Raw genomic sequence first — 25,771 nt, 5'->3', positions numbered from 1 at the left:
GTTTCTCTTGCAGGATTCTGCTTCAAGAATAAGATTAGCTGTGATAACAGAGAAAAGTAATTTATAATAAACTAGCAGAGATACCTGGTGTTGCCCATGTTACATGCAATGGAAGAATTAAACTTTTCTGTTATATTTTCTCTAATGAACTGGAATACCTATGATTCACAAAATTGCAGATGAGGGTTCTTTCCCTCTTTACACACCCTAAAAAAATTGTAATCATGACACATGTATCCCATACTACTGATCTTTATGCGCAGATTTCAAAATCCCAGTCTTATGGAACCTGTTAAAAGGATTTTGCTCCTGAAAAATGGAGGTCATGGAGCACCAGATGTATATATATATATATATATATATATAATATATATATATTATATATATGTAAGTATGTATGTATGTATATATGCCTGTATATACGTGAGAATAGTTTCACTTTAATAGTTTCAGTATTAAAGTGAAACTATTAAAGTGAAAATATCTGACATAACAATAGAGATGTTATTGTTTCACTTTTGACATGTAATACTGCAATAGTGGAGGAGATATGATATTGCTCTGGGGTCGCACTTGGCAAGAAGTTAAAATTGGGTGGGGGGGGGGGGAACTAAGACACTACATGGACCCTAAGTAAGGCATGTGTAAAATTTGAATGAAATTGGTTGTGTTGTTGTCAAGTTTTAGGGATTCACGCAGACACACAGACAGACACATACACACACACATTCTCATCTTTATATATATAGATAATAGATGATAACAGCTTTGAAGGTTATCATGTCAACAATATATACACACATGAATAATCTCCCTGGAACTTGTTTCCTTCATTGTAAGTGTTTGTGTAAGGGAGAAAACTAAGTAGACTGACATTGAACGCTATTAGCTCGTATATGTGTCTTTGCTAAATATCATCTTTTATCATTTATTACTTTTTACTTGTTTCAGTCATTGAACTGCGTTGAAGTGTTTAGTCAAACGAATCAATCCCAGTACTTACCTTTTTTAAATATGGTACTTTTTCTATCGGACCCTTTTGCTGAACTGCTAAGTTATGAGGATGTAAAGAAGACAACACCAGCTGCCAAGAAGTGGTGATAGGCAAGCACAAATACACACACACACACACACACACACACATCTTTCAGTTCCCATCTACCAAATCCACTCACAAGGCTTTGGTCAGCCTGGGGCTATAGTAGAAGCAAACTTCTTAGCAAACGGCCATGCCTGTGATCAGCTTTTAATATATAGAAGGTTACAAACGAAAGCTTTTGTGTGTATGTGTGTATTTACATACATTCACAGACTACATAATTTTATGTCCACCTTCCATGCTGGCATTGTTTCTACAGTTGGAGGTCCTCCCTAATGACCACTAGTTTACAGAGTACAAACACACACACACACACACACACACACACACATGCAGAGACAGACAGACAGAGAACTGCATGTTGCTCTGACAGAATTGATTCCTAGTGCCTGAAAATTTCAAGTCAACTGACATCAACTATATAAAACATTTAGGTATGTGGAATTAAACCTGTTTAATGACACACAATTCTAACAGACCAAACAATTCTAGCAGAGATGTGCATTGAGCGCTTCTCAATTTTCCATGAAAAATGAAAAGTGTGTGCGCGTGTGTGTGTGCACGCACGCACATTTATGTTAGGGTACTTTCAGTGCTACTGGTAATATGTAATCAAGTACAACCTGTTAATATGTCAGGTCATTGGTGACTAAATCAGCATCCACACCAGGCTGGCCTGATGAAGAGGGCTGCTAGAAACAGGGCAAAAGCAAGACCTGGAAGTATGTATCTATATAGTAAAAATGACAGACATTTGAGGTAAAACTGCTGCTAGTTAAGACGTCAGACTCCTGATCACATAATTATAAGTTCAAATCCTATATTACGTTATACTCCTGAGTTAATCACACTAAAATTCAGCACTCAGCCATTTTGCCTAGCATCAGGCATGCGGGTGTGATGTTATGGAGGTGGTGGGAAAGTTTTTTATTTTTCTATTATTTGAAAACATGTTGATCTTTAATTTTTACCAGATTATGTAAGATATATTTAGTAGTAGATCGAAGGGAAAATTGAATTTGGCGCAATCGAGTAACAAAATATCAATTGTCAGAACATTAGCAAAAAATATGAAACAAAATGCAGAGCGCGCATATGTGCACATGTCTGTAATCAACACCTACCATCTGGAAGGATAGTCTAGAGTCGGAGGGTCAGATTTCTGAATTTTTATTAGCACCCTCATTTGATGCATATCATTGTTAGGGGGTTCAATCTGAGCAAATTCTATGAGAGTGATACCTGTAAAAGAAAAAAAAAAAGGGAAAATATATGAAGAACAATGCAATTTTCCTTTTGATACTATGTTTCTATGTATTTCCCTCATAACAAAAATTTGTTTTTAGTATATGTGCTGTTGTGGTCTTTGTTGCTGTTGTTATGTAGTCTCGGACCAAAACAAACAACTTTATGGAACATCTATAGTTGGCCACATAAGTAAGTGTGATTCATGGATCACATGTTTTTGTCCAGCTAGAACCACACTGCAGCTGCAACATGCAATGGTTAATTGTATGAAGTGCAGTGTGGCAATCAAGGTAGGATACATTTTCTTTACTAATGTGTCTGTTTCTGGACACCAGTAGGTTTTGATAGTATTGACAGCAAAAACAAGTCAGGTGGATTTAAATATGCCTATGGGCAAGAAGATAGTCAAATATATGAAAGGACAGGCTTGTCCAAAATTCTGGATGCTTCAGTTTAGCCTGAAAGTTTATCACAATTATTGAACAGTAATAAACAGACGACGCCAACCTTTATTGTTAATTATCTTTGCACATGCCAATTGTTCTAGTCTAGTCGTGTTTATTTTCACACTACATAAAGCTCGAATCCTTAAAAGACCACTTTTGTTCACTAATCTTAATCACTTCCTCTACTCTTCTAAGGCTTTCATAAGATGTGACCTTTCTTCACAATCAAAGTAAAATAAGATTTAAATAAATGGGATAAAATGTAAGAAACATTCACTGTTTTCTGTGAAGATACATATATAAAACAACAGATGTTAGCAGTGGTGAAGTAATCTGTTAAAACTTTAAAAAATAAATTGTTTTAATTTGGATATATGTAGGTCGCAGTCTGCAAGAAAATGCAAGAAGTTGGGGTAATCCAGAAAATTGACATTCTGAGGGGGAAGAATCAGGAAGCTGGTTATTGTAGAGCTTGAGCAAAGCTTTAAACATAGATTTACCACGGAGAATGAGCTCATGTGATGTATTTTTCAAAGATATTAGTGGCATTAGCATAAAGTAATGAAGTGTCTTCAATTTAAAATCAAAGGTTCATAAACTCAGCACACTATAAACTTTTTGTTTTGCAGCCCTTACAAACAGTTATTTACAGGCAAAGGTCTTAAATTTATAGAGGACAATATAGAAGATGAGATGACATGTTTTTCAAGAAACCTATGTTCACAAATATTGAACACAAAATGATAAAAGCTGAAGAAATAAAAGTTGCTGAATCAGCTTAACGGGAGTTTACTAGAGCATCAGAAAATTAGCCAAGACTCTTAAAAATATCAAAAAATTTTATTTTTAATGAGAGAAAAAAATAAATAATTGGCATCAAGGTTTAGAATCACAAATTTCTAAATCTAAAAATAAAAATTACACAAGACATTTAAGCCAATCCTTTTCAAGAAAATTAAAAGAACTTGTTGCTTAAAACTGATAATATCAAACAGGTTAGAAATCTTTACCTTTCATTTCCAATAACTTCCCCTCATGAAAATGTTTTAAATATGTTAAATACATCCAAAAATTCATTTAATTATCAACCAAGAGAATTTGGTGACATCTTTTTCTTAACCTTTCCAAAAGACTTTTTTTCCATTTATTTTGTATATTTTTGCTTGTTTTATTTTGGTTCCAACTTCTTGTATTGTGAAATTAAAGCAATGAAGCAATTATAAAATACAGAGGACTTCTGTAATTGTGAAGATCAAATTTCTGTATGGCTCTGACTCAACTACTCTCACTACTTAGAGGAATAAGGGTGGGGGGAGGGGGAATAGGTTCAGCTCCAAGTGCAGTATATGACATCATTACAAGAATTCGTAACAGACATGTAAGCATTTTCATTACTCCCTAAAGTAGGAACATATTTCAAAAGTCAAGTACAGGCTACTGAGAAAATGAAAATCACCCCCTCCTATTTTATACTCATTTCCCCTTTCCTTTTTTATTCTCCAGTTCCTGTCAAGCCGTCCAACCCATGCCAGTATAGAAAACGGACGTTAAATGATGATGATGATGATGATGATGTTTCTGACATATCTATTGCTGTATACAACTATGCATAAGAAACAGAGGAAGACAAAGAGATAATAAGAGGAGAGACAAAGACAGAATATAACAAATGTATTTGTTGGTAAAATTTAATTTGTAACAGATACAGTATATTTTCATTAATATACTTTCATCATCATCATTTAACGTCCGCTTTCCATGCTAGCATGAGTTGGACGATTTGACTGAGGACTTGCGAAACAGATGGCTACGCCAGGCTCCAATCTGATTTGGCAGAGTTTCTACAGCTGGATGCCCTTCCTAACGCCAACCACTCTGAGAGTGTAGTGGGTGCTTTTACGTGCCACCGGCATGAAGGCCAGTCAGGTGGTACCGGCAACAGTCACACTCAAAATGGTGTATTTTATGTGCCACCTGCACAGGAGCCAGTCCAGCAACACTGGCAACGACCTCGCTAAAACGTCTTTTCACGTGCCACCGGCCAAGTGCCAGGAAGGCGACGCTGGTTCATATATTATATTCACACCTACAAGGGTAATGAGGAAAGAAGAATTGAATTTAAATTTTTACAGATGCCATTTATTTTGTTTGTTGATTTTTACCCCTTGCTTAGTGTATTGGCAGTGACCATTCCAAATTAAACAAAATTAAGTATTTATACACATTCAAGAATAACATATGTGACCAGTAAAAGAACTTTGAAATATTTGAAGCAGATTTTTCAGCTTTCCTGAAATGTTGGAAGACCAACTGATATTTAAGACGAGATTTCATTCTCTTGATTTCACTTCCAAAAATCTGATAACTACCCAAGTTAAACAATGGAGTGATGTGTAGTTAATGACTATTATAAAGTGACTTTTGTTTATTTTGAAACTATTAACAATGTACTTGTGCATAATAATTCTAGTTGTCATCATAACATAGCAGTGAGGAAGAGCTGATAAAATGGGATGGACGGTATGGTTGAATAGGATAAGGATAGATGCATACGGATACAGAATAACCACTGATTATAGAGTTATACCATGTTTAAGCTGGGTCAAGAATTATAACACATAAAACAGTTAGAAATCATCTGTAAAGTATATAGTCATATACTTAGTTACCAACTAAGTGTCAGGTCATGGTGTAATATTTTTTTCTTAAGTCATCAATAATAATAAATGACAAATTTAGTGAGCAGAAGCAGTAAGTATATGTTTATATGATGAAGGAACGTACCTAATGACCATATGTCAGCTTTATAGTTGTATGGATTGTCTTTGATAGCTTCACATAGGATTACTTCCGGGGCCATCCTGAAGAAAGAAAGAAAAATTTGGATTTAGAAAAGCATAAATCATATGGCAAATATACTAAATGTGACCTGCTGATTTTCCTGGATAGGAAATGTTTGAATGCAGAAATGAAAACAGAGTGTGGCGTCTATCAATTTTCCAATAATATTAGCAACCTAAACAAAAGTACTTTTAGTTTTTCTATTTTATTATTCATCAGTAACTCCTATTTTGACTCAACTGGTTTTAAGTTTTACACAAATCTTGGTCAGAAATACTCATTGTATAAAAATTATGTAAATTATCACAGACAAACTTGCTTTAATTGGAAACAGATAAGAGTTTGCAACAGGAAGGACATCTCGCCATAAAAATATCTACCTCATCAAATTATGACCAACTCATGCAAATATGGAAACCATTTACATGGTCTACAAGTATTTCATAAAATATTGACTTTGCCTTTCACCCTTTCAGGTGAAATAAAATAAAGAAGCAGTTGTGCTCTGGGATTGATGTAACTGACTTGCCTCCACCCTTAAACTTCAGGCTTTGTGTCTATAGTAGAAAGGATTGCTGTTATCATTATTAAGGTGGCAAGCTGAGAAAACTGTTAGTGCATTGAACAAAATACTTAGTGGCATTTCTTCCAGCTCTTACAACTTTGGCTTTCATCCTTTCAGATTTGATAAAATAAAGTAACAGTTGAGCACTGGAGTAAATGTAATCTATTTACCCCTAAAATCACTGGCCTTGTGTCAAAATTTGAAATTATTATCATTATAATGTTACCATAATGTTACTGTCAGAACTGGACGGTGGGCATCTGCTGGAAAGCCACTTCTATCTGTACTCCCTTACAGATATCAGTTTATCAAGTTATCAAACCTGGTTCAAAAACATTCAGCAAGTGGACTCAGGGTTGAAGGTAACCAAGGGTAAAAATAGTGATATCAAATCACACGACAGACAAAAGCTAAGATGCAGAGGATATACTGAAGGGATAGTATGACATCATCAAGCTAATACCATCAAACTTTAAAAAAAAACACTATACTACAAAAATTAACCCTGGTTATTTGAAAAAGTGACAATTTATTAGACCTATTTTATGAAGCAATGAATAAAAAATATTTTTTTAAATTGCAGATCAAATAACAATTATTAAAACTACTTTTTTTTTTTCTCTTGAGACGGGCATCAACTATGAATTCATGCAGGACATCAAACCCCCTTGGCCAAATCTCACTCAAATTAAACTAGTCTTTAAAAAAAAAAGGACAGACTGGATAATGTTCTACTGCCTGAAAAAGATATGGTCAGGACATGGTTCGAATATTTTCAATGAAGGCTGGTCTTGGACTAGACAACAACTATTACAAATAGAAATGGTTTTGAAATTTCATCTATGGAACAACAAACTGGTTGACAATAGGGGAGATAACTCAAGAATTCCTAAGATAAATAGCATGTGCCTTAGAAATAGTTCTTTAAAAAAATCAATTCATCCCCACCCCTTATTATTGATCCTTAAAGCATGTGTTCTTTGTTGCTGTGTATTCCAGATGACAAAGATCCCAATTAGTGCCAAGACCTATCCAACTCATCCTGTCCTAGCATGGCAGTGGTATCCTCATCATTATTGTTTTGTTTGTTTTCCATGCTACCAAGGGTTGGGTAAAAGTTCGTATCTGAATGGTATTGACTAACTTTTGAAGTTGTTGTTTGGCATGGACCATATTAACTGATGCATAAAACGACTACATTTTACAATACCGTGGTGTAATTATACTGCTGGTTACTGTGGAGATCACAAGGCTTAATAAATTTGTAGACAATTTGTGAGAGGAAACATGTTACCCTTAAAGCTTTTTGTTTACCTAATATGTACTGCAATTCAAAAGCAGGATGAGAATGGTATATTTAAAAGGACTACATAATCCAAGTGTTGTTCCTCTTTCTTCCAAATTATAAGGAGTAATTTGGAGATTTGGCAGCCACTGGTGGCAAGTTTAGTGACCACAATCATATTTCATCAGTTTGACTGGCTCTATTGATTTTATGGCCTAGTGGCTAGGGTGTTGCAGTCACGATCACAACAGCACTTAATTTTTTTTTCAAGCTTGGTACATATTCTACTTGTCTCTTTTGCAGAATTGCTAAGTTATGGGGACATAAACAAACCAACACCAGTTATCAAGGGGAGGGGGGGGGACAAACACAAAACCACACACACACGTACACAAGTTTCTTTCAGTCTCCATCTACCAAAACCACTCACAAGGCTTTGGTCAGCCTGAGGTTACAATAGAAGACATTTACCTATATCATGCAGTGAGACTGAACCCAGAACCATGTGGTGAAGAAACAAACTTTTTACCTCCTTAGACAGAATCAGCAGTCACAGAAGTGGAGAGAGAGAGAGAGAGAGTCTTTCATTTTACAACTTTTAAATTGAATAGCGGTACATAGTAAGTGAACTTAAAGAAGGAAATGTTTCCTGCCACTAAGAGCCTACAACTACAAGCTTCACAAAGTGTAGCCTTCAGGTCTCTACAACAATAGCTAGCAGTATAATAATGCCACAATGTATGAAATTTTAGTTATTTTCTGCATATCATAAAGCTTTACATAGAGGGAAACTTTTTAAAGAAAGAGAAGGGGGGTGAGTGTGAGCACACATGTATGTACACATACATGGACAAAAGAGCAAGTACATACAAACACCCACATCATAATTATAGCCCATCAGATGGCCTTCGACATAGTTTTCATCTACTTCAATTTCACTCACAAAGCTTGGGTTGATCTGAGGCTATCACAGAAGGCATTTATCAAACATGCTAAGCACTGGGATTGAACCAGGAACCCTGTGATTGTGAAGCAAACTTCTTAATGACATAACCTTGTTACCCAGTCATATGTTGACTCTGCTTGAAGATTATATCATGAGTAAAAGCATGTGGAATACTCAGCCACTTACACTAAACTTTATCAGGTGGGTAGTTCCATTAATCATAAGCACTGGAAACTTATTTGTCAAAATCAACAGCATCAGAGTCCATGTATAGAATAATGTTTAATCATTTCCTCCTTTTTACAATATATTTCATATTCAAGGTATTTTGCATGCAGTAAGTTACTCATGTTATAAAGTGGGAGATAAACAAAACTAACATTCCTTGATACAATCCTCAACACACTGACAAAGCACACAAACTATGAAAGTAACTGTAGTTAACCATTAAACAATTTCAAATCCAGTAATGATGGATTTATCAATTAAGTCATTCCCTCATTCCCATGACCTCCTTCTTATGATGTTCAAAACAGTGGCAAAATACGCCTCTATCACAACTTCATTTAGAAAATGAAGCTGAGGCTTTAAAATATAGGTGGGCTGAGGAAAATGTTGTTTCAAACTAACATAAAAGATTAATAAGTAAATAGGAACAGTCATTAATTAAAAAGGAAAATAATACTAATAATAACAGAACACTATCACATTTTCAATATAACAGAGTATGTATGTGTGTGTACCCAGTGTAAAACAGCACACTGAGCTGTGGTTTTTTGTGCTAAACATTTAACTTAGTCATTCAATAAATACAGATTATTGAAATAAAGACAAGCTGAAATAAGTAATCAAGTCAAAATAATTGACTACAATACCTTGGTGGTAGCCCACCCTCACCTCACTCCTCACATGATTGCAGTCCAATAGTTGAAACTAGTAACAGAATATAAGAACATTATTTGAACTCAATACAATTTCAAACATTTCTTTCACACACACACACACACACACACACACACACACACACACACACACACACACACACACACACACACACACACATAATGCACTAGATTCATAATGAGAAAGGAGAAAGTGAGATCACAATGTTCATGCCTTTCCTAAGAGCATTTGTAACAAAAGTGAAATAACTACAACCAAAAGGTGAAATCCAATTCTGACCTCAACCTATCTACCTGGAATTTATTTCTACAGAACTTGCATCCAATAAAACATCACATTCACCAGCAATATTTGAAACCACTTTTTCCAGTATTCAAGTAATATATCTTAGGATACAATTCCATTATACTGGCCACAAAGAGATAATTACAAATGAGAGTACTTTGAAATATAAAACCGATACTGATTTTATATCCACACTCTAGAACGGAGACAAACTCCCAGAGAATCAAATCTGTAACCTGGTTCCCAACAGAGGGACCAGCTATCCAAATTGACAGCACCTTGGGTAGATAAAGCAATTAAAAGTATGAAGACAGGGAAAGCCCCCAGCCCATCAGGAATCACTGAAGAGATGCTTAAAATATCTGGCGGTATTGGCTATAGTCTAGTCACCCATATAGTGAATCAGGTGATACATGAAGGAGTCATATCCAATGACTGGTATAGCAGCACCATAGTCAACTGCTACAAAGGAAAAGGTGATGCATTAGATACAAAAGTATCAAGTTGTTGTATCAGGTAATGAGAGTCAGTCTAGATGAGATGCAGTTTGGGCTTGTGCCAGGGAAAAGCACTACTGATGCTATATTTCTGGTAAGACAGCTGCAGGAGAAATACCTAGCCAAAGATAAACCTCTGTACCTAGCTTTCCTTGACATGGAGAAAGCCTCTGACAGGGTCCCCCGATCCCTTATCTGGTGGTAAATGAGGAAACTAGGGATAGATGAATGGTTAGTGAGAGCTGTGTGAACCATGTACAGGGACGGTATCAGTAAGGTGAGGGTTGGCAATGAGTATAGTGAAGAATTCCAGGTAGGGGTCCACCAAGGTTCAATCCTCAGCCAACTCTTATTCATCATAGTCCTCTAGGCAATAACACAGGAATTCAAGACAGGATGCCCCTGAGAGCTCCTCTATGCTGATGACCTTGTTCTAATTACTGAGTCACTATAGGAACTAGAGGAGAAGTTTCAGGTGTGGAAGCAAGGATTAGAATCGAAGGGCCTTAGAGTCAACCTAGCTAAAACCAAAGTCTTAATAAGTAGGAAGGCAGACAAACCACAGATCCCTTCAGGTAGATGGCCCTGCTCAATCTGTAGAAAAGGAATAGGTAGAAACTCCATAAGATGTTCCCAGTGTAAGCTATGGACACATAAGAGGTGCAGCAATATCAAAGGAAGGCTAACTGGGGAGATAGTTTTTGTATGTGGCAAATGCTCAGGTGCTATAAACACTGAAAATGTGCAGAGAACAGCTTCCATCACATTCCAGGGGAAAAAACTACAAGTAGTTGATAGCTTCTGTTACCTAGGTGACCAAGTCAGTAGCGGGGTGGATGCTCTGAAAGTGTAGCTGCTAGAATAAGAATAGCCTGGGCAAAGTTCAGTGAGCTCCTACCTCTGCTGGTGACAAAAGGGTCTCTCGCTCAGAGTAAAAGGTAGACTGTATGACGCATGTGTACGAACAGCCATGCTACATAGCTGTGAAACATGGGCTGTGACTGCTGAGGACATGCATAAGCTTGCGAGGAATGAAACCAGTATGCTCTGCTGGATGTGTAATGTTAGTGTGCATACACAACAGAGTGTAAGCACCCGGAGAGAAAAGTTGAACTTAAGAAGCATCAGATGTGGTGTGCAAGAGAGACGACTGCGCTGGTATGGTCATGTGTTGTGTATGGATGAAGACAGCTGTGTGAAAAAGTGTCACACCCTAGCGATTGAGGGAACCTGTGGAAGAGGTAGACCAAGGAAGACCTGGTGAAGCACGACCTTCGAACATTGGGCCTCACCGAGGCGAAAACAAGTGACCGAGACCTTTGGAGATATGCTGTACTTGAGAAGACCTGGCAAGCCAAGTGAAATCGTAACCGTGGCCTATGCCAGTGCAGCATAACCAACCCATTTAAGAGTACCCTTCGATCATTGGGCGATAAACTGTGCTTACGAAGACTTGTTGAGGCAAGTGAAATTGTTGTCACGGCCAATGACACTACCGCCTGATCAGTACCCATGCTGGTGGCATGTAAAAAGCACCATTCAAGTGTTGTTGATGCTAGTGCCACCTGACTGGTCCTGCGCCGGTGGCACATAAAAACACCATGGTCGATGCCAGTACCACCTGACTGGCCCTCGTGCCGGCAGCACGTAAAAAGTACCCACTATACTCTTTGAGTGGTTGGCATTAGGAAGGGCATCCAGCTGTCGAAAATTTGCCAGATCGGATTGGAACCTGGTACAACCTTCTGGCTTGCCAGCCCTCAGTCAGACCATCCAACCCATGCCAGCATAAAAAGCAGACATTAAACATTGATGATGATGATGATGATGTTCCAATTTCAACTGAGAAACATTTCATTCTACTTATATATACTGAACAGTTAACATGATACCGTAAGAGGCAGTTGTGGAGTTATAGGTTAATATCCTTTCACTAATACTGTGGCCAAGGCACTTCGCCTAGCTCTAAGTAGGCACCATAACAGCACTAAGATAATATTAATGAGTACAAGCTGAAACAGAAGCATCTACATGGTCTTTCAACCTGTTAAAAATAGCAGCCAATTCTTCCTTTTACACTGGAAAATGTAACCTGAAATACCTTGTCTGAAAAAAAGAAAGGATAGGGTCATCACAACTGCTACACTTTTGATCATAGACCAACTTGATCAAGGATAACCTGATATTAGATAATAGCAATATTAATGAGTGTTTTGTTAAAGTCTGAAGAAAACAATAGGAGTGACGTCCTTGAATAACTCCATAAAAAAAATAATAAACTGGTTCCACAATCTAACAATGTTACTACAACCACTAGGTATGTCACATCTTCCTTTTTCTTCGTTATAAACTGTTTTCAAATAATTAACAAGTAAAATGAGATCAGCATCAGTTGTAGTGTCAGTAGAAATCTGCAATTTAGTTTCAATTCCGAACAGGAACTTATATACTTTATTGTGATAATTGTTTAAAGGAAATTGCAATTATTTTCTGGACATTATAACTTTACAGAGGAGAACGATGCTTCAAGGGGTTTAACTCAGTATCAGGGCCCATTAACTTAATGAAACAGACTGTTTCTTTAAGTAGGATATACAGAAGAGATAAACCTGATATAAGAAAAATATGTAGCCATATATATTCTTAGTAAAACAATTCAAAAGCAACTAGCTTTGTACACAAATATATACTCATGTTGGCATGTAATATATATTGCTTTTCATTATTTTCCAAACAGAAATATTAATCACTCTGGCAACCTGGTTCCCGTAGGGAATCTGTAAAGAGCTGCAGGGAATAAAATAGGATCAAAATCTGGAAATATGGTCTATAATTCAGTGATCAACACTAAAACTACTTTAAATATTAATTAGTACTAGAAAACAAAATCTGACTCCAACTGCAAAGGCTTAAAAGAATAAGTAGATAACTACTCTTTACAAAAACTGGATATATAAAAAATGTAGTGGGATCTCTGGGAGACTGACAGAAAACTAGATACACTACAATAGTCAAAAAGAGGAGATGGCAGCCCCAAGAAATGATGTCAATAAATTAGTTGCTTGCTTGTTTTGGTGACATAAATTAGCTAAATAATGCTAGAGACAGAAATAGTGAGAAGATAACAGCAAGAATAACAAAGAGATGCAAGGAGTTCCAGGAACTATTACCTCTTCTAGCAACAAAACTATTCTTTCTTCATACAAATGGTAGGTTTTATGAAACATATAAAATGTACAATACCACACTGCGGTATGTGAGATAAGAGCACTAAATGTGGAAGATCTGTGTATGCCAATGAGTTAAGTTTGGTGCGTGCAAAAGAGATGAGTACACCAATATGAACATGTGGTGATATGAATGGACAAAGAGTACCAAGCAATAGTATGTTCTGTACTGACATTAGAATATATAGTCATAGGTAAGTCAGTTTCTTACTCAAAAATTTGCATGGAAAGTCACATGTAACTTATTTACTGAACCATCAGGGATCTAGGCCTGAAATTTGCACCACACACATATCAACAAACAATTGAGTGTGTAGGGCATATCAGTTATGCTACTATGAAATCTGGATGCTGATACTGTAAACAGATATATGTTGTTGACATCACACAAAAACAAACACAACCACTTAAGTAGAGTTTGATTCTGTTACAAAACAAACATACTTATGATGATACATTAGTCTGAACCTCTTTATATATGCACCAGAAGTGTTAAGAAATTAATTCTACTTCTGATAAGAAAAAGAGACAAAAGAAAAAACTAAACAATGAGCACTTAAGGCAGAACAACAAACGGAGAGGCTGGTTTTAAGTTGTGTGTTATTGAATATGTTGAAGTATATGGACAATGGAAGTAATGAGAGAGAGCTTTATGTGTTGGAAAAATTAGGAAGGGATTGACAGAAAGAAAAGGAAACACTCAAGAAAATGCCAAAAATGAACACAGTTAAATGCTGTAGTGTCTTTCTATATAAGAAACTGGAAAAAGATTTATATACTTGGGTATGTTAACAGCTGAAAGTACTTGCTATCGTCCCCATGGCTATCAGAATAAAAGCATTACAGCTTTTCAGAGGCATAAGTAAATAAAATATTATTCAAAAGTTCCATGCTTCAGCTAAATGGTGTATCAGACTTTTACATAGAAATATGAAAGCACTGCATAAGTAAACCCATATTATACAAAAGTTACCAAAGAATATGGAGAATATAAACTATACAATTCCATGAATTTATAATCATTTGATGCAGACATGGGTATGTATTGTTGACAAAAAGAAACAGGAATGAAACTCCAATATTTTATCAACCTGCGTGGTAATACCAGTGAACTTTTTAGAAAAACACCACTATTAGTGTTAAAATAACTGGACAAGAATGGCAACATTTTGCAGTTTTAGTATGCCTAACTGATGGTATAAAACTTAAATCAATGGTAATACTTGGAAGAAAAAGTATATCAAAGGAAAAATGTTCACATGGTATGCTTGTTGAAGTTCATTTAAAGGGATGAAGAATGTATTAAATACATGTTTGGCTGGATGAAAAAAAAAAAAACTAAAGAGTCGACAATTGTTTTGTATATGAGATCAATTCTATCTCGTTTCATTTTCCTGTAATTTTATCTTTACAGATTCACTTAAATAAGACGGGAAGTCATCTCTAGAGATTCCACAGCCATTAGACATTTCACTAAATAAGTTATTTAAAATACATATAAGGAAATTGTGAAACATAAGGACAGTATCAGAAAACCAGGAACTAACAAAGATAGGCGCTTTCAAACTCCCAAATATTATTGTGCAATGGGTTTAAGACACATGAGAAGGTATTTCAAGTAAATGATGAAATTTTTTCAAATGTATGACAGTTCCAATGATACAGATGGAACAGAATATGAATTGCAATTTAAGGAGCTTTTAGGTCAATAGAATGAACATGTGTCCAACACAGGTAGCAGTTTGACTAACAGACAAAGATTATGATAAAAATGGAATTTCCTTTGATAATGAGATTATGTGAATGTTCGAGAGAGACAATGAGGACAATGTTAAAGATTTGGGAGCAATAAGAGAGTGTAGCTGCTAGAATAAGAATAGCCTGGGCAAAGTTCAGAGAGCTCACCCTCTCGCTCAGAGTAAAAGGTAGACTGTATGACGCATGTGTACGAACAGCCATTTGGAAATATGCTGTGCGTGAGAAGACCCGGCAAGACAAGTGAGACCATACACCATGGCCTCTGCCAGGGGTGTAGCCAGCCCACTTATGCGTACCTTTCCTTCTTTGAACACAAAACCCTGCTTGTGAAGACCTGTTGAGGCAATCGAAATCGAAATTGAACCAAATTCGATGACTGGCACCCATGCCAACTTTCCTTCATTGGACACTAAACTCAGTTTGCGAAGACCTGTTGGGGCAAGTGAGATCGAAACTGAACTAAATTTGATGACTGGCACCCGTGCCAGTGGAGCGTTAACAGCACCATCCGAGCTGGATCACTGCCAGAGCAGCAGTCTCGCTCCCGTGCCGGTGGCACGTAAAAAGCACCATTTGAGCGTGATCGCTTCCAGCTTCGCCTTACTGGCATTTGTGCCGGTGACATGTGAACAAAACATTGGACTGACTCCTGTGCAGGTGACACGTAAAAAACACCATTTGAGCATGGCCGTCGCCAGTACTGCCAGACTGGCCCTCATGCCGGTGGCACGTAAAAAGCACCCACTACACTCTCAGAGTGGTTGGCGTTAGGAAGGGCATCCAGCTGTAGAAACTCTGCCAGATCAGATTGGAATCTGGTGTAGCCATCAGGTTCGCCAGTCTCCAGTCAAATCGTCCAACCCATGCTAGCATGGAAAGCGGACATTAAATGATGATGATGATGGTGATACTGAATACTTAACAAGCTTCCAGAAATCTGGATAATCCAGAAAACCAGTTATTTCTAAAATTATCTAGTTTTGAATTTAGTAGTTACAGCTGTGTTCATTATGCGACTACTTTTTCTGGTGTTTTCTGTGGCCTATCATGTTTTCTGAATGTTATCTGCCTCTTATAGTTTTTATTTCATTGTTTTTGTCATAAAGTAATACTTTTGATGTGGTTTTGTTCAGAAATGACAGTTCTGCAACATGCAAGTAATTAATCATAACAATGAAATAGATTAATTTAAGAAGCCCTAAGACTCAGGATATGAATGTTGAGCATATCTTGTATTAATTTATACCTGTATCTATTAAGTGAAATTATATTCATTTCTATTCTTCACTTAATTTTCATCCTATATAGGTTTAACAAGCTTTCTTTACAGGTTATTTTAAGAAATTTAAACAAATTAATAGAGATCAAACAGACCTTGCTTCAGAAGTGTATTAATTTGTACCTGTTAAATACAGTTTTATCCCTTGCTTATCATTGTTTCTTTTTTATTTTAAATATATACTTAGCCTGTATCCAGAAATCCAGACAAACTCCTATCCCAGGCTTGCCAGATAAATGGTTTGGTACTTGTATTATGATTCTGGCTTTGTTGGAATACTGTCACAATGTTGCAGCACTACTACAGCATCCTAGTTAAGTCAACTTACAGTCTCGTCTTATTTATTGACTTGTACTTCCATACTTTTCAATATTTTATTAAAAAGGGCTAATCTGTTTCCTGGTCACAATGAACCATTGAACCAGCATTTAACTTTAGCTTCTCTAACAAAAAATACCCACCCTCTCTACTGGTGGGATGCTGATCCATCATAAACTCAGTACTATAAGCCAATGAGATCTTATTTCCACAGTGCTGCAACTGCTCAGAGTAATAAATAGTGCCATTCATAGTATCTACTGAAGGTTAAGTGGAATTAGTCTCTAAGAGGTGTTTGACCATGACTGTAATGCAGAGTCAATACCAGGATATGAATACAGAGTTTGGTCAGTGTTCTGTTAACTCTGCGATCACTGCTCTTTGGGAAAAATGATATTAAAATAAGTGATCAACTGAGCAGAGATTGAACCAGGTTTTTTAAAGTACTTTCAGTTATAAAACAATTTTATCTTTAAATATTTGTTTGTATGTGTGTTGTGTGTTTTGATGGCCTAATCAGGGAAGAAGGGCTACCAACACTGGAATGGAATAGGAGGAAGAACCACAAGAGTTGCTGCAACAGGAGCATTGGATGAAGCTACTAAGCTTACCACAGTGTTAGTACAGATGCATGCAACAGCATGGACTCTGCTAAAAACACCCAAGGACCAACTAGTGGTGTTAAACCTGGTGACACATAATCTGCCACACAAGGACCAGTACTGTCCATCCAACAAGTCTACCCAATTTCATACACAAGGCTGAGTCCACCAAAGCTTTAGTAGGTGTTTCTTGCTTAACCTAAGGTGAGCTCTGAATGAGCAGACCTAATATTGAAAAACATTCCAGCTATGACCACTCTCCCTCTCTCTCTCTCTGTATTTCAGCTAGTGTATCAGTGTTACCCAATGCGTTTTTTTTTTTTTTCTTTTTAAGTAGGGAGAGAGAAATTTGTTTGGTATTTCTTACAGGTTAGTAACTATGCAAGAGGCCTACTCTGTTGGGTTGTTAGTTATGTTCATCATCTGTATAGGTAGACTGTGTCGATATATGTGCCATTTTGGTATATGTGCATGAGGATGTATGATGTGTTATGCTAAGCAGATATGAGCATAGCAAGTGAGTTTATGGGGTTATGCATTGTTGTGGGCACATGTCTTGTGAGAATAAACATATGTTCATTATATAATTGTGTGTGGTGGGGAGGAGTATGGTTACATGCTGTGAGGTTAAAATGTCTACTTCACAATCATATGGCTCTGGGATATGAGATGGAGTTCATTGGAAAGGGGCATCCAGTAGAAAATAAAATGGTGAGGGATGACATTGAGGATGTGGCATGGGTGACAAAGGAAGTGGTGCCAAAGAGAAGGTTAACTGGTAGCACAAAAGTGGCAATGCAATATGTCCAGTTATCGAGTACAGCAAATCACCAATCAACTCAGTCCTTGTTATATCCTCTGTAAGGAGATAACAGGGTCAGTCTTCATTACTTCATCCAATATCTTCTTTGTCTCCCTCTTCCTCAAGTTTCATCCACATTTAGTGATTGGCACTTCTTTATGCAAATGTCCTCTTACAAATCATATAACCATGCCAGCAGTCTTTTCTCTTGTATACATTTTATGCTTCTTATGCCCAACTTTTCTCTCAACACATTTGCATGTTGTCATACACAAAACATGAAACTGTAATGAATATGATTGCGTACTTAGATGTGTGTGAATATATTTATCATTATCTTTATCATTTGATGTCCATTTTCCATGCTGGCATGGGTTGGATGATGTTTGACAGGAGTTGGCAAGTCAGAAAACTACACCAAGATCTACTGTCTGCTTTGGCATGATTTCTACATCGGGATACCCTTCCTAACACCAATGCCCCCCCCACACACACACACACCATCATTATCAATATTTTACATCCATCTTCCAAGCTAGCATGGTTTGGGCTAAGCAACAGCAACAACAAAAAGGGAAATATCAAACTTACAACCATACTTACCCAACCAATTAAAAACAAATTAGTTCCTACCTTGTGAACTTACAAAGTACATTTAGTACATTTGTAAAATTACATATAAATCTAAAACCTAACAGTCTAGTATTCATAAATAAGTTTACCTCATAATATCTGGAAATTCAGATATAAATCAAGAATCAAAAGTAACAAACAGGTTGTGAAAGTAACCCAGGTATATAATTTATATACAAGTATAATAATAATAGAATATTTAGTGCATACTCCTAGTACTTCTTTTGTTATACATTGAAAATCTTGATATATTTCTAGATTCTTTTTTTAAACCTTGAGAATAAAAAGATTTGATTTGACAGTTATATTTAAAGTCCTGTACATCCTTTATAGAGCTCAAAAAGTGTGTTTTTATTTGCCATAGACTTCCTGTTGGCCTTGTTTATTAATTGTTTCAAACTAGGTTCATTCTAAAGATAGTATTAATTACCTCTGCCTCAGTGAAGACGGAGGTATTGTTTTCAGTCGTGCTTGTTTGTTTGTCTGTGGACAAAATATCTCAAGAACCACTGGATGGATTCTGATGAAACTTACAGGGATGTTTGGCCTCATGTCTAGCACAAACTGATTAGATTTTCGGATCGATCCGGTACCGGACAAGGATTCTGGATTATTTTTCCTGTTTCTTTTCTTACTTAATTTTTGAGAGCAGGCTGGTTCATTTTTAATATTCTCATTTGTGAGAGCAGTTGAGTTTATTTCAGATATTCTCATTTTAGAAATCATCTCCGGCTAATCGTTGAGAGGACGTTGGTGTTGCCTTGGCTGAGGTTTGCACTCTGTGAGTGCTCTTGTTATTAAAATTAGTGATTTCAGTCATTGGACTTTGGTCATACAGAAGCACCAACTTAAAAGATTTAGTTGATCATATTGATACTAAAACTTCAGTGTAAGCAATTATTTTATCAATCTACTTGTCAAACCACTAAGTTACAAAACATAAAAAGGACTCAACATAAAAACTTTATGTATATATGTATATATATATATATATATATATATGTGTGTACATATACGGAGCAAATAATTCACAAAAAATTAATTTTCGAAGATATCATTAACTCTGTTATTATCCAGTGTAGCAATTTTAAAAATGATAATCACAGAATCAATAATATATATAATTGCAGTCCCCCCACCAAAAAAAAAAAATGCATTAAATAGCTGGAGGATTAAAATTAATCAAAGAACATATTAAGTATGTCTACCTAATTTCCAGCAGGTAGACATACTTAGTATGTCCTTTGATTAATCATATATATATGATGGCCGTCCACTCATGACCGAGGAGTTGGACATAAGAGGAATTATATGCAGTCTGCAAGAGGGGAGGCTGTGCTGGTTTGGTCATGTAATGCAAATGGATGAAGATAGCTGCATAAAGAAGTGTCAATCCCTTAAAATGAAGGAAAGTTGTAATAAAGGGAGACCCTGGAAGACATGAGACAAAGTTTTGAAGGCTGATCTCAAAATGCTGAACCTTATGAAAGAGATAACAGTGGATTGAGTTATGTGGCACATTGTTCTACTTGAGAAGATCCGCCACCACAACAGAATTGAGATCCTAAAACCAAGGTGCCATGTAAAAAGCACTGGTGTTCATACCTCTTAAAAATCACCTGTGATGGTGCCACATAGAAAAGCACCCAGTACACTTTGTGGAGTGGTTGGCATTAGGAAGGGCATCCAGCCATAGAAACCAAGCCAAAACAAACTACGGAACCTGATGTGGCCCTAGACCTTACGAGTTCCTGTCAAGCCATCCAACCCATGCCAGCATGGAAAATGGACATATGATGATGATGATGATAAAGAATATCTTGGTGTGTGCATGGAATTTGAACTCAGAACATAAAGAGCTGTAGAAAATGTGATTTAGCACTTGCTGGGTGCTTCACAATTCCATACATAATTCATTGAAGGAAAAGGTGAGGACAAGATCTCTCTGAATAAATAACAATAATAATTTATTTCTCTGAGTAAACGTTCCATCTCTGGTTAGCGGTAGCTGTGAACACCTAGATGAAGAAGCAGCGGGGTTGGTAGTTAGGCACCAAGGCAATAAGGCATTATTACAGACTCACAGTGCTACTCGCCATTAAAAGTCCCATTCTCGACGGAGCTGCTCTAAGTTGTGTCCTGCCCGGTCAGAAGCCATGATCGAAGAGAGTGAATGGTGGTGAACCCTAGCTGCCGCTGATGACTGCGCATGCGCACAAGGGGCTTCTGGCAGGTCTTCGGCAGGCTCTAATCCTTGCGCATGCGCAGATGAATGTTCCAACATGGCGTCTAGAACTATGCGGTACTACAGAGCTAAAAGAAATGCTAAGCATTTTATCCATGTTAACAACTCTGCCAGCTTGCCATCATCATCATCATCATCATCATCGTTTAACGTCCGCTTTCCATGCTAGCATGGGTTGGACGATTTGACTGAGGACTGGTGAAACCGGATGGCAACACCAGGCTCCAGTCTGATTTGGCAGAGTTTCTACAGCTGGATGCCCTTCCTAACGCCAACCACTCAGAGAGTGTAGTGGGTGCTTTTACGTGTCACCCGCACGAAAACGGCCACGCTCGAAATGGTGTCTTTTATGTGCCACCCGCACAAGCCAGTCCAGGGGCACTGGCAACGATCTCGCTCGAAAATCTTAATGAAATTAAATAATGTAAGACATTTTAATCTAGCAATCTACCATAGTTGTCAACTTATTATCTTAATGATGTAGAGGAACAAAGTTACAAATTGATAATAAAAGAGAATAAGAACTTGTATCATTCATGCATTTCCAAAATGACAAATTTCATTCACCAGTAACTATGTACATATGGTTTTCTAATAATAATGATTCTTTCTTACAAAATGATATGGGTGATTGTAGTGGTAAACAAGGTTGGCGATCACGGTGGTGAACAAGGCAGTGAACAATGGTGAACAAGGTGATGATCATAATGTGTGATCAGTGTTCATTATAATGATGTTCACAACGGCAGTCTGGAGGAGGAGGAGGAGGAGGAGGAAGTAACCTTTTCGTCATTTCTCATATTACATTCTCATTTTTGTCATTCTTAAATTAATCAATGGCAGACAGACAGGCAATGCCCATTAGCTTGCAGAATCTCCCAAACCCAATTTAAACATTTGTCTGCAGACCAATGGGCATAGGTAAAAAAAAAAAAAAAAAAAAAAAGGTGATATGGAAACTGAATGTTTTGAATGCTTGCAGCAAGATGAACCCCACTAAAGATACTCATGGACCAAATCTTGATATCATATTGCATAGCAAGTTGTGTGTACCACACATTGATATTCAGTAAATATTTGCAGGTTAGTGTCTATAAGAAAAATGTAAATTGGAGTAGGAGTTTGCAATTCTGAGAAAGGAGACAGAGAGCAGAGTATTGAAAATGGGATTTGGAATGAGAGACAAGAGGAGTGGTGAGAGTACAGAGCACCCTTGCCCTTATTTCTTGACAGAAATAACATAAGAAAATGGAGCACAAAACTAAATGGCACTCGATGTATGAAGTTTGATAGTTTACAGGTCAAGAATGAATCCCAAAACATAATAATAAATTAACAAAAGCTATTTTTAAAAAAACCATGCTATAAAGAAATGTCAATATGAAATTGCTCTGTTCAGACTTTTAGTAAAAGTCTAAACACAATATAAGTGAAAAGTTTTAGCTAAGGACTAAATCTTGGAAGAAAGTCAATTCTCAAAAACTTATCAATATACTTGACATTCCATTACCACAATGATTTCTAGCATAGGTACAAAGTAATGAATATTGGATGTGAGCATAATCATTAGAATTAACTCCTGTATTTGATGCAAACTAAATGTCTTCTACTCTAGAAAAATGAAAATCAGAATTCACTTCAGTTGGATTTAAAGTCAGAACATAAAGCATCATAGCAAAAAAAACACAAAGTATTTTCCCCAACACTACTTCATAATAATATAGCTAACTTCTTAATGATAGTACAAGTTAGTCATGTAGACATAATACATTAAATATACAGGAAGAGAAGAGGTAGCCATGTAATTCTAAAAAGGTATGAAGAAAAGTCATTTTCAACAGCTGTTTGATTCAACTGATGGTGGTGGTTATGATGACAACAATGACAATGTCAACAATAACAATGATGATAGCAGTGGTAGTGATACTGAAAACAATCAGAAGTCACATGGAAATAGTTTTGTAAGTAAAGAGTCAAAAGGACAGAAATATTCATTTAAATAAATTAGTAAAGAAACTGAATGTAAATTTTATATTTAATAGTTTGAGTGGCTGGCGTTAGGAAGGGCATCCAGCTGTAGAAACTCTGCCAAATTAGATTGGAGCCTGGTGTTGCCATCCGGTTTCACCAGTCCTCAGTCAAATCGTCCAACCCATGCTAGCATGGAAGGCGGACGTTAAACGATGATGATGATGATGATGAGTTTCTCTCATAGAGAGTGTCCTGTATGTATGGCAACAACATTTAAACAGGTTTTACACTTGAAACACTGAAGAGACATGATACAAATAATATCCTACAAATATTTCAAATTTTGGCACAAGACCAGTAAGTCGAGAGGGAGGGTGCAAGTCAATTACGTTGACCCCCAGCACACAACTAATACTTATTTTATCAACCCTGAAAGGATGAGAGTCAAAGTCAATCTCAGCAGAATTTGAACACAAAATGTGAAGACAGACAAAATGCTGCTAAGCATTTCACTCGGTGTGCTAACAATTCTGCCAGCTCATTGCCTTTATATCCTACAAGATTTAATATTATTTGTAAGGATAATAGCAATGAGGAAGAAGACAATGACAAAACCAGAAAGCCTTCTTCTAGTGGTGGTGGTGGTGGTGGTGGTGGTGGTAGCTGCAGTAGCCATGTCAGTTTTCCAAGCATTTTCTTTCTATCTTGTGCAGGTCAATGGGTGAGATTTTTGTCTATGAGTCCTACTATAGTTGAATAAAGGCCTGACCAAAGAATTAAATCTTATTTCCAGCAGTGTGGCACAAGTATATCCAAAGACCCACTCTTAAGTGATGTGAGAGTGCTAATAAATAATTAACACTGATATATTAGGATTGGCACTCTCAACGTCGGCACGCTGAAAGGTAGATCTGGTGAAATTGTTGAGATGCTTGAACGGAGACGCGTAGATATGTGCTGCATCCAGGAAGTAAGATGAAGAGGAGGTTCTGCGAGGTTCCTCACAGGCAAAGAACACAGGTACAAGATTTTCTGGGCAGGGAACACTGACGGGGTCGGGGGCGTAGGAATACTTCTAGCGGAGAAATGGGTGGATAAGGTAATCGAGGTCGTTAGAGTAAGTGACAGAGTACTTAAGATCAGACTAGTGCTTCATCATAGATTAGCCACTGTCATCTCAGCCTATGCACCTCAACCGGGGCTACCAGATGGTCTGAAAGACCAATTCTATGACACCCTCTTGCAAACTACCTCGTCGACGAGTGACAGGGACCTTCTCTTTGTGGCTGGAGACTTCAATGGTCATGTCAGACGTCGTGCTGGAGGCTTCCATGGCATACATGGAGGCTATGGCTTCGGTTCCCGCAACGAGGAGGGAACCAGACTGCTGGAGTTCTGTGATGCAACCGATCTTATGGTCTGCAATACCAACTTCAGGAAACCTGCCAGTCACCTAGTCACCTACCGCTCCGGCAGACACTCTAGCCAAATCGACTACATCCTCGCCAGAAATAGGGAAAGAGGGCGGTTTATAAATGCCAAAACCTACCCAGGCGAAGAATGTACCCCACAACATAGATTAGTAGTTAGCGACTTTGGGATCAAGGCAAAATGGGTGCCCAGAATTAGACAGGCTTGGAGAAGAAGGGTGTGGAAGCTTAAAGACCCTGCAAACGGACAGAGACTTAGAGACAAGTTACTTGAAGCATTTAACGAAATAGAAGGGGATATAGCATCATACAACGTGGAAGACAATTGGAGATTTCTGCGGGACAACCTGTTGAAAGCCACCGACCAGATTTGTGGGTGGTGTAAGGTCCCCTCCCGACCCAGAGTAACGTGGTGGTGGAACAAGGAGGTAGACAGGGCTATTAGACAAAAGAAACAGGCTTGGAAGGACTGGAAGAACGGTGGTAGCAGGGAATTGTACCAATGTGCCAGAAGGGAGGCTAGGCGACAGGTTTATTTAGCCAGAGGGGAAGCAGATAAGAAAAGATTTGCCAATGTTCTGCGCCGTGAGGACCAAAGACTCGAGGTATTTCGTGTTGGAAGACAGTGTAGGAGAGAGAATAGTGATGTTGTAGGAGAGAAATGTGTTCGCATGGATGATGGTACGCTTGCACTAAATGAGGGTGCAAAGGAAGAGGTCTGGAGATGCCACTACGATAGATTGCTTAATAAAGAGAATGAATGGGAGGAAGAGAGCCTGCCGTATGTCGACCCAATAGAGGGACCAGCTATCTGAGGTGATAGTACCGGGATAGATAAAGCAATTAAGAGTATGAAGACCGGGAAAGCCCCCGGCCCATCAGGAATCACTGCAGAAATGCTCAAAATATCTGGCTGTGTTGGCTATAGCCTAGTCACCCGTATTAAGAACCAGGTGATACACGAAGGAGTCATACCCAATGACTGGTGTAGCAGCATCATAGTCAACTGCTACAAAGGTAAAGGTGACGCTTTAGATACAAATAATTACAGAGGCATCAAGCTGTTAGATCAGGTTATGAAAGTTACAGAGAGGGTCATAGCCCAACTAATTAGGGAGCGAATCAATTTAGATGAGATGCAGTTTGGGTTCGTGCCAGGTAAAAGCACTACTGATGCCTTATTTCTAGTGAGACAGCTGCAGGAGAAATACCTAGCTAAGGATAAACCTCTGTACCTGGCTTTCGTTGACATGGAGAAAGCCTTTGACAGGGTCCCCCGATCCCTTATCTGGTGGTCAATGAGGAAACTTGGGATAGAAGAATGGTTAGTGAGAGCTGTGCGAGCCATGTACAGAGATGCTGCCAGTAAGGTGAGGGTTGGAAACGAGTAC

General features: G+C 37.6%; 1 protein-coding gene across 2 annotated transcripts in view; it reads right to left on the bottom strand.

Annotated features, from left to right (window-relative positions):
* The window catches only part of LOC106869338 (serine/threonine-protein kinase 10), a 220,233-nt gene that overhangs the window by 109,670 nt on the left and 84,792 nt on the right, over positions 1–25,771 (bottom strand). For both annotated transcript variants that reach the window (XM_089348059.1, XM_089348060.1), the window contains exons 5-6: positions 5,578–5,654; positions 2,224–2,341 (exon numbers count right to left, since the gene is read on the bottom strand). In XM_089348059.1, coding sequence (XP_089204185.1) covers positions 2,224–2,341; positions 5,578–5,654 — 195 coding nt within the window. The remainder of the gene's footprint in view (positions 1–2,223; positions 2,342–5,577; positions 5,655–25,771) is intronic.

This window comes from Octopus bimaculoides, chromosome 2 (assembly GCF_046866305.1).
Source record: "Octopus bimaculoides isolate indiv1 chromosome 2, ASM4686630v1, whole genome shotgun sequence".
In the NCBI taxonomy this organism is placed as follows: domain Eukaryota; kingdom Metazoa; phylum Mollusca; class Cephalopoda; order Octopoda; family Octopodidae; genus Octopus; species Octopus bimaculoides.
Note: the sequence above shows the minus strand (reverse complement) of the source record. Positions and strands in the feature narration are given on the sequence as shown.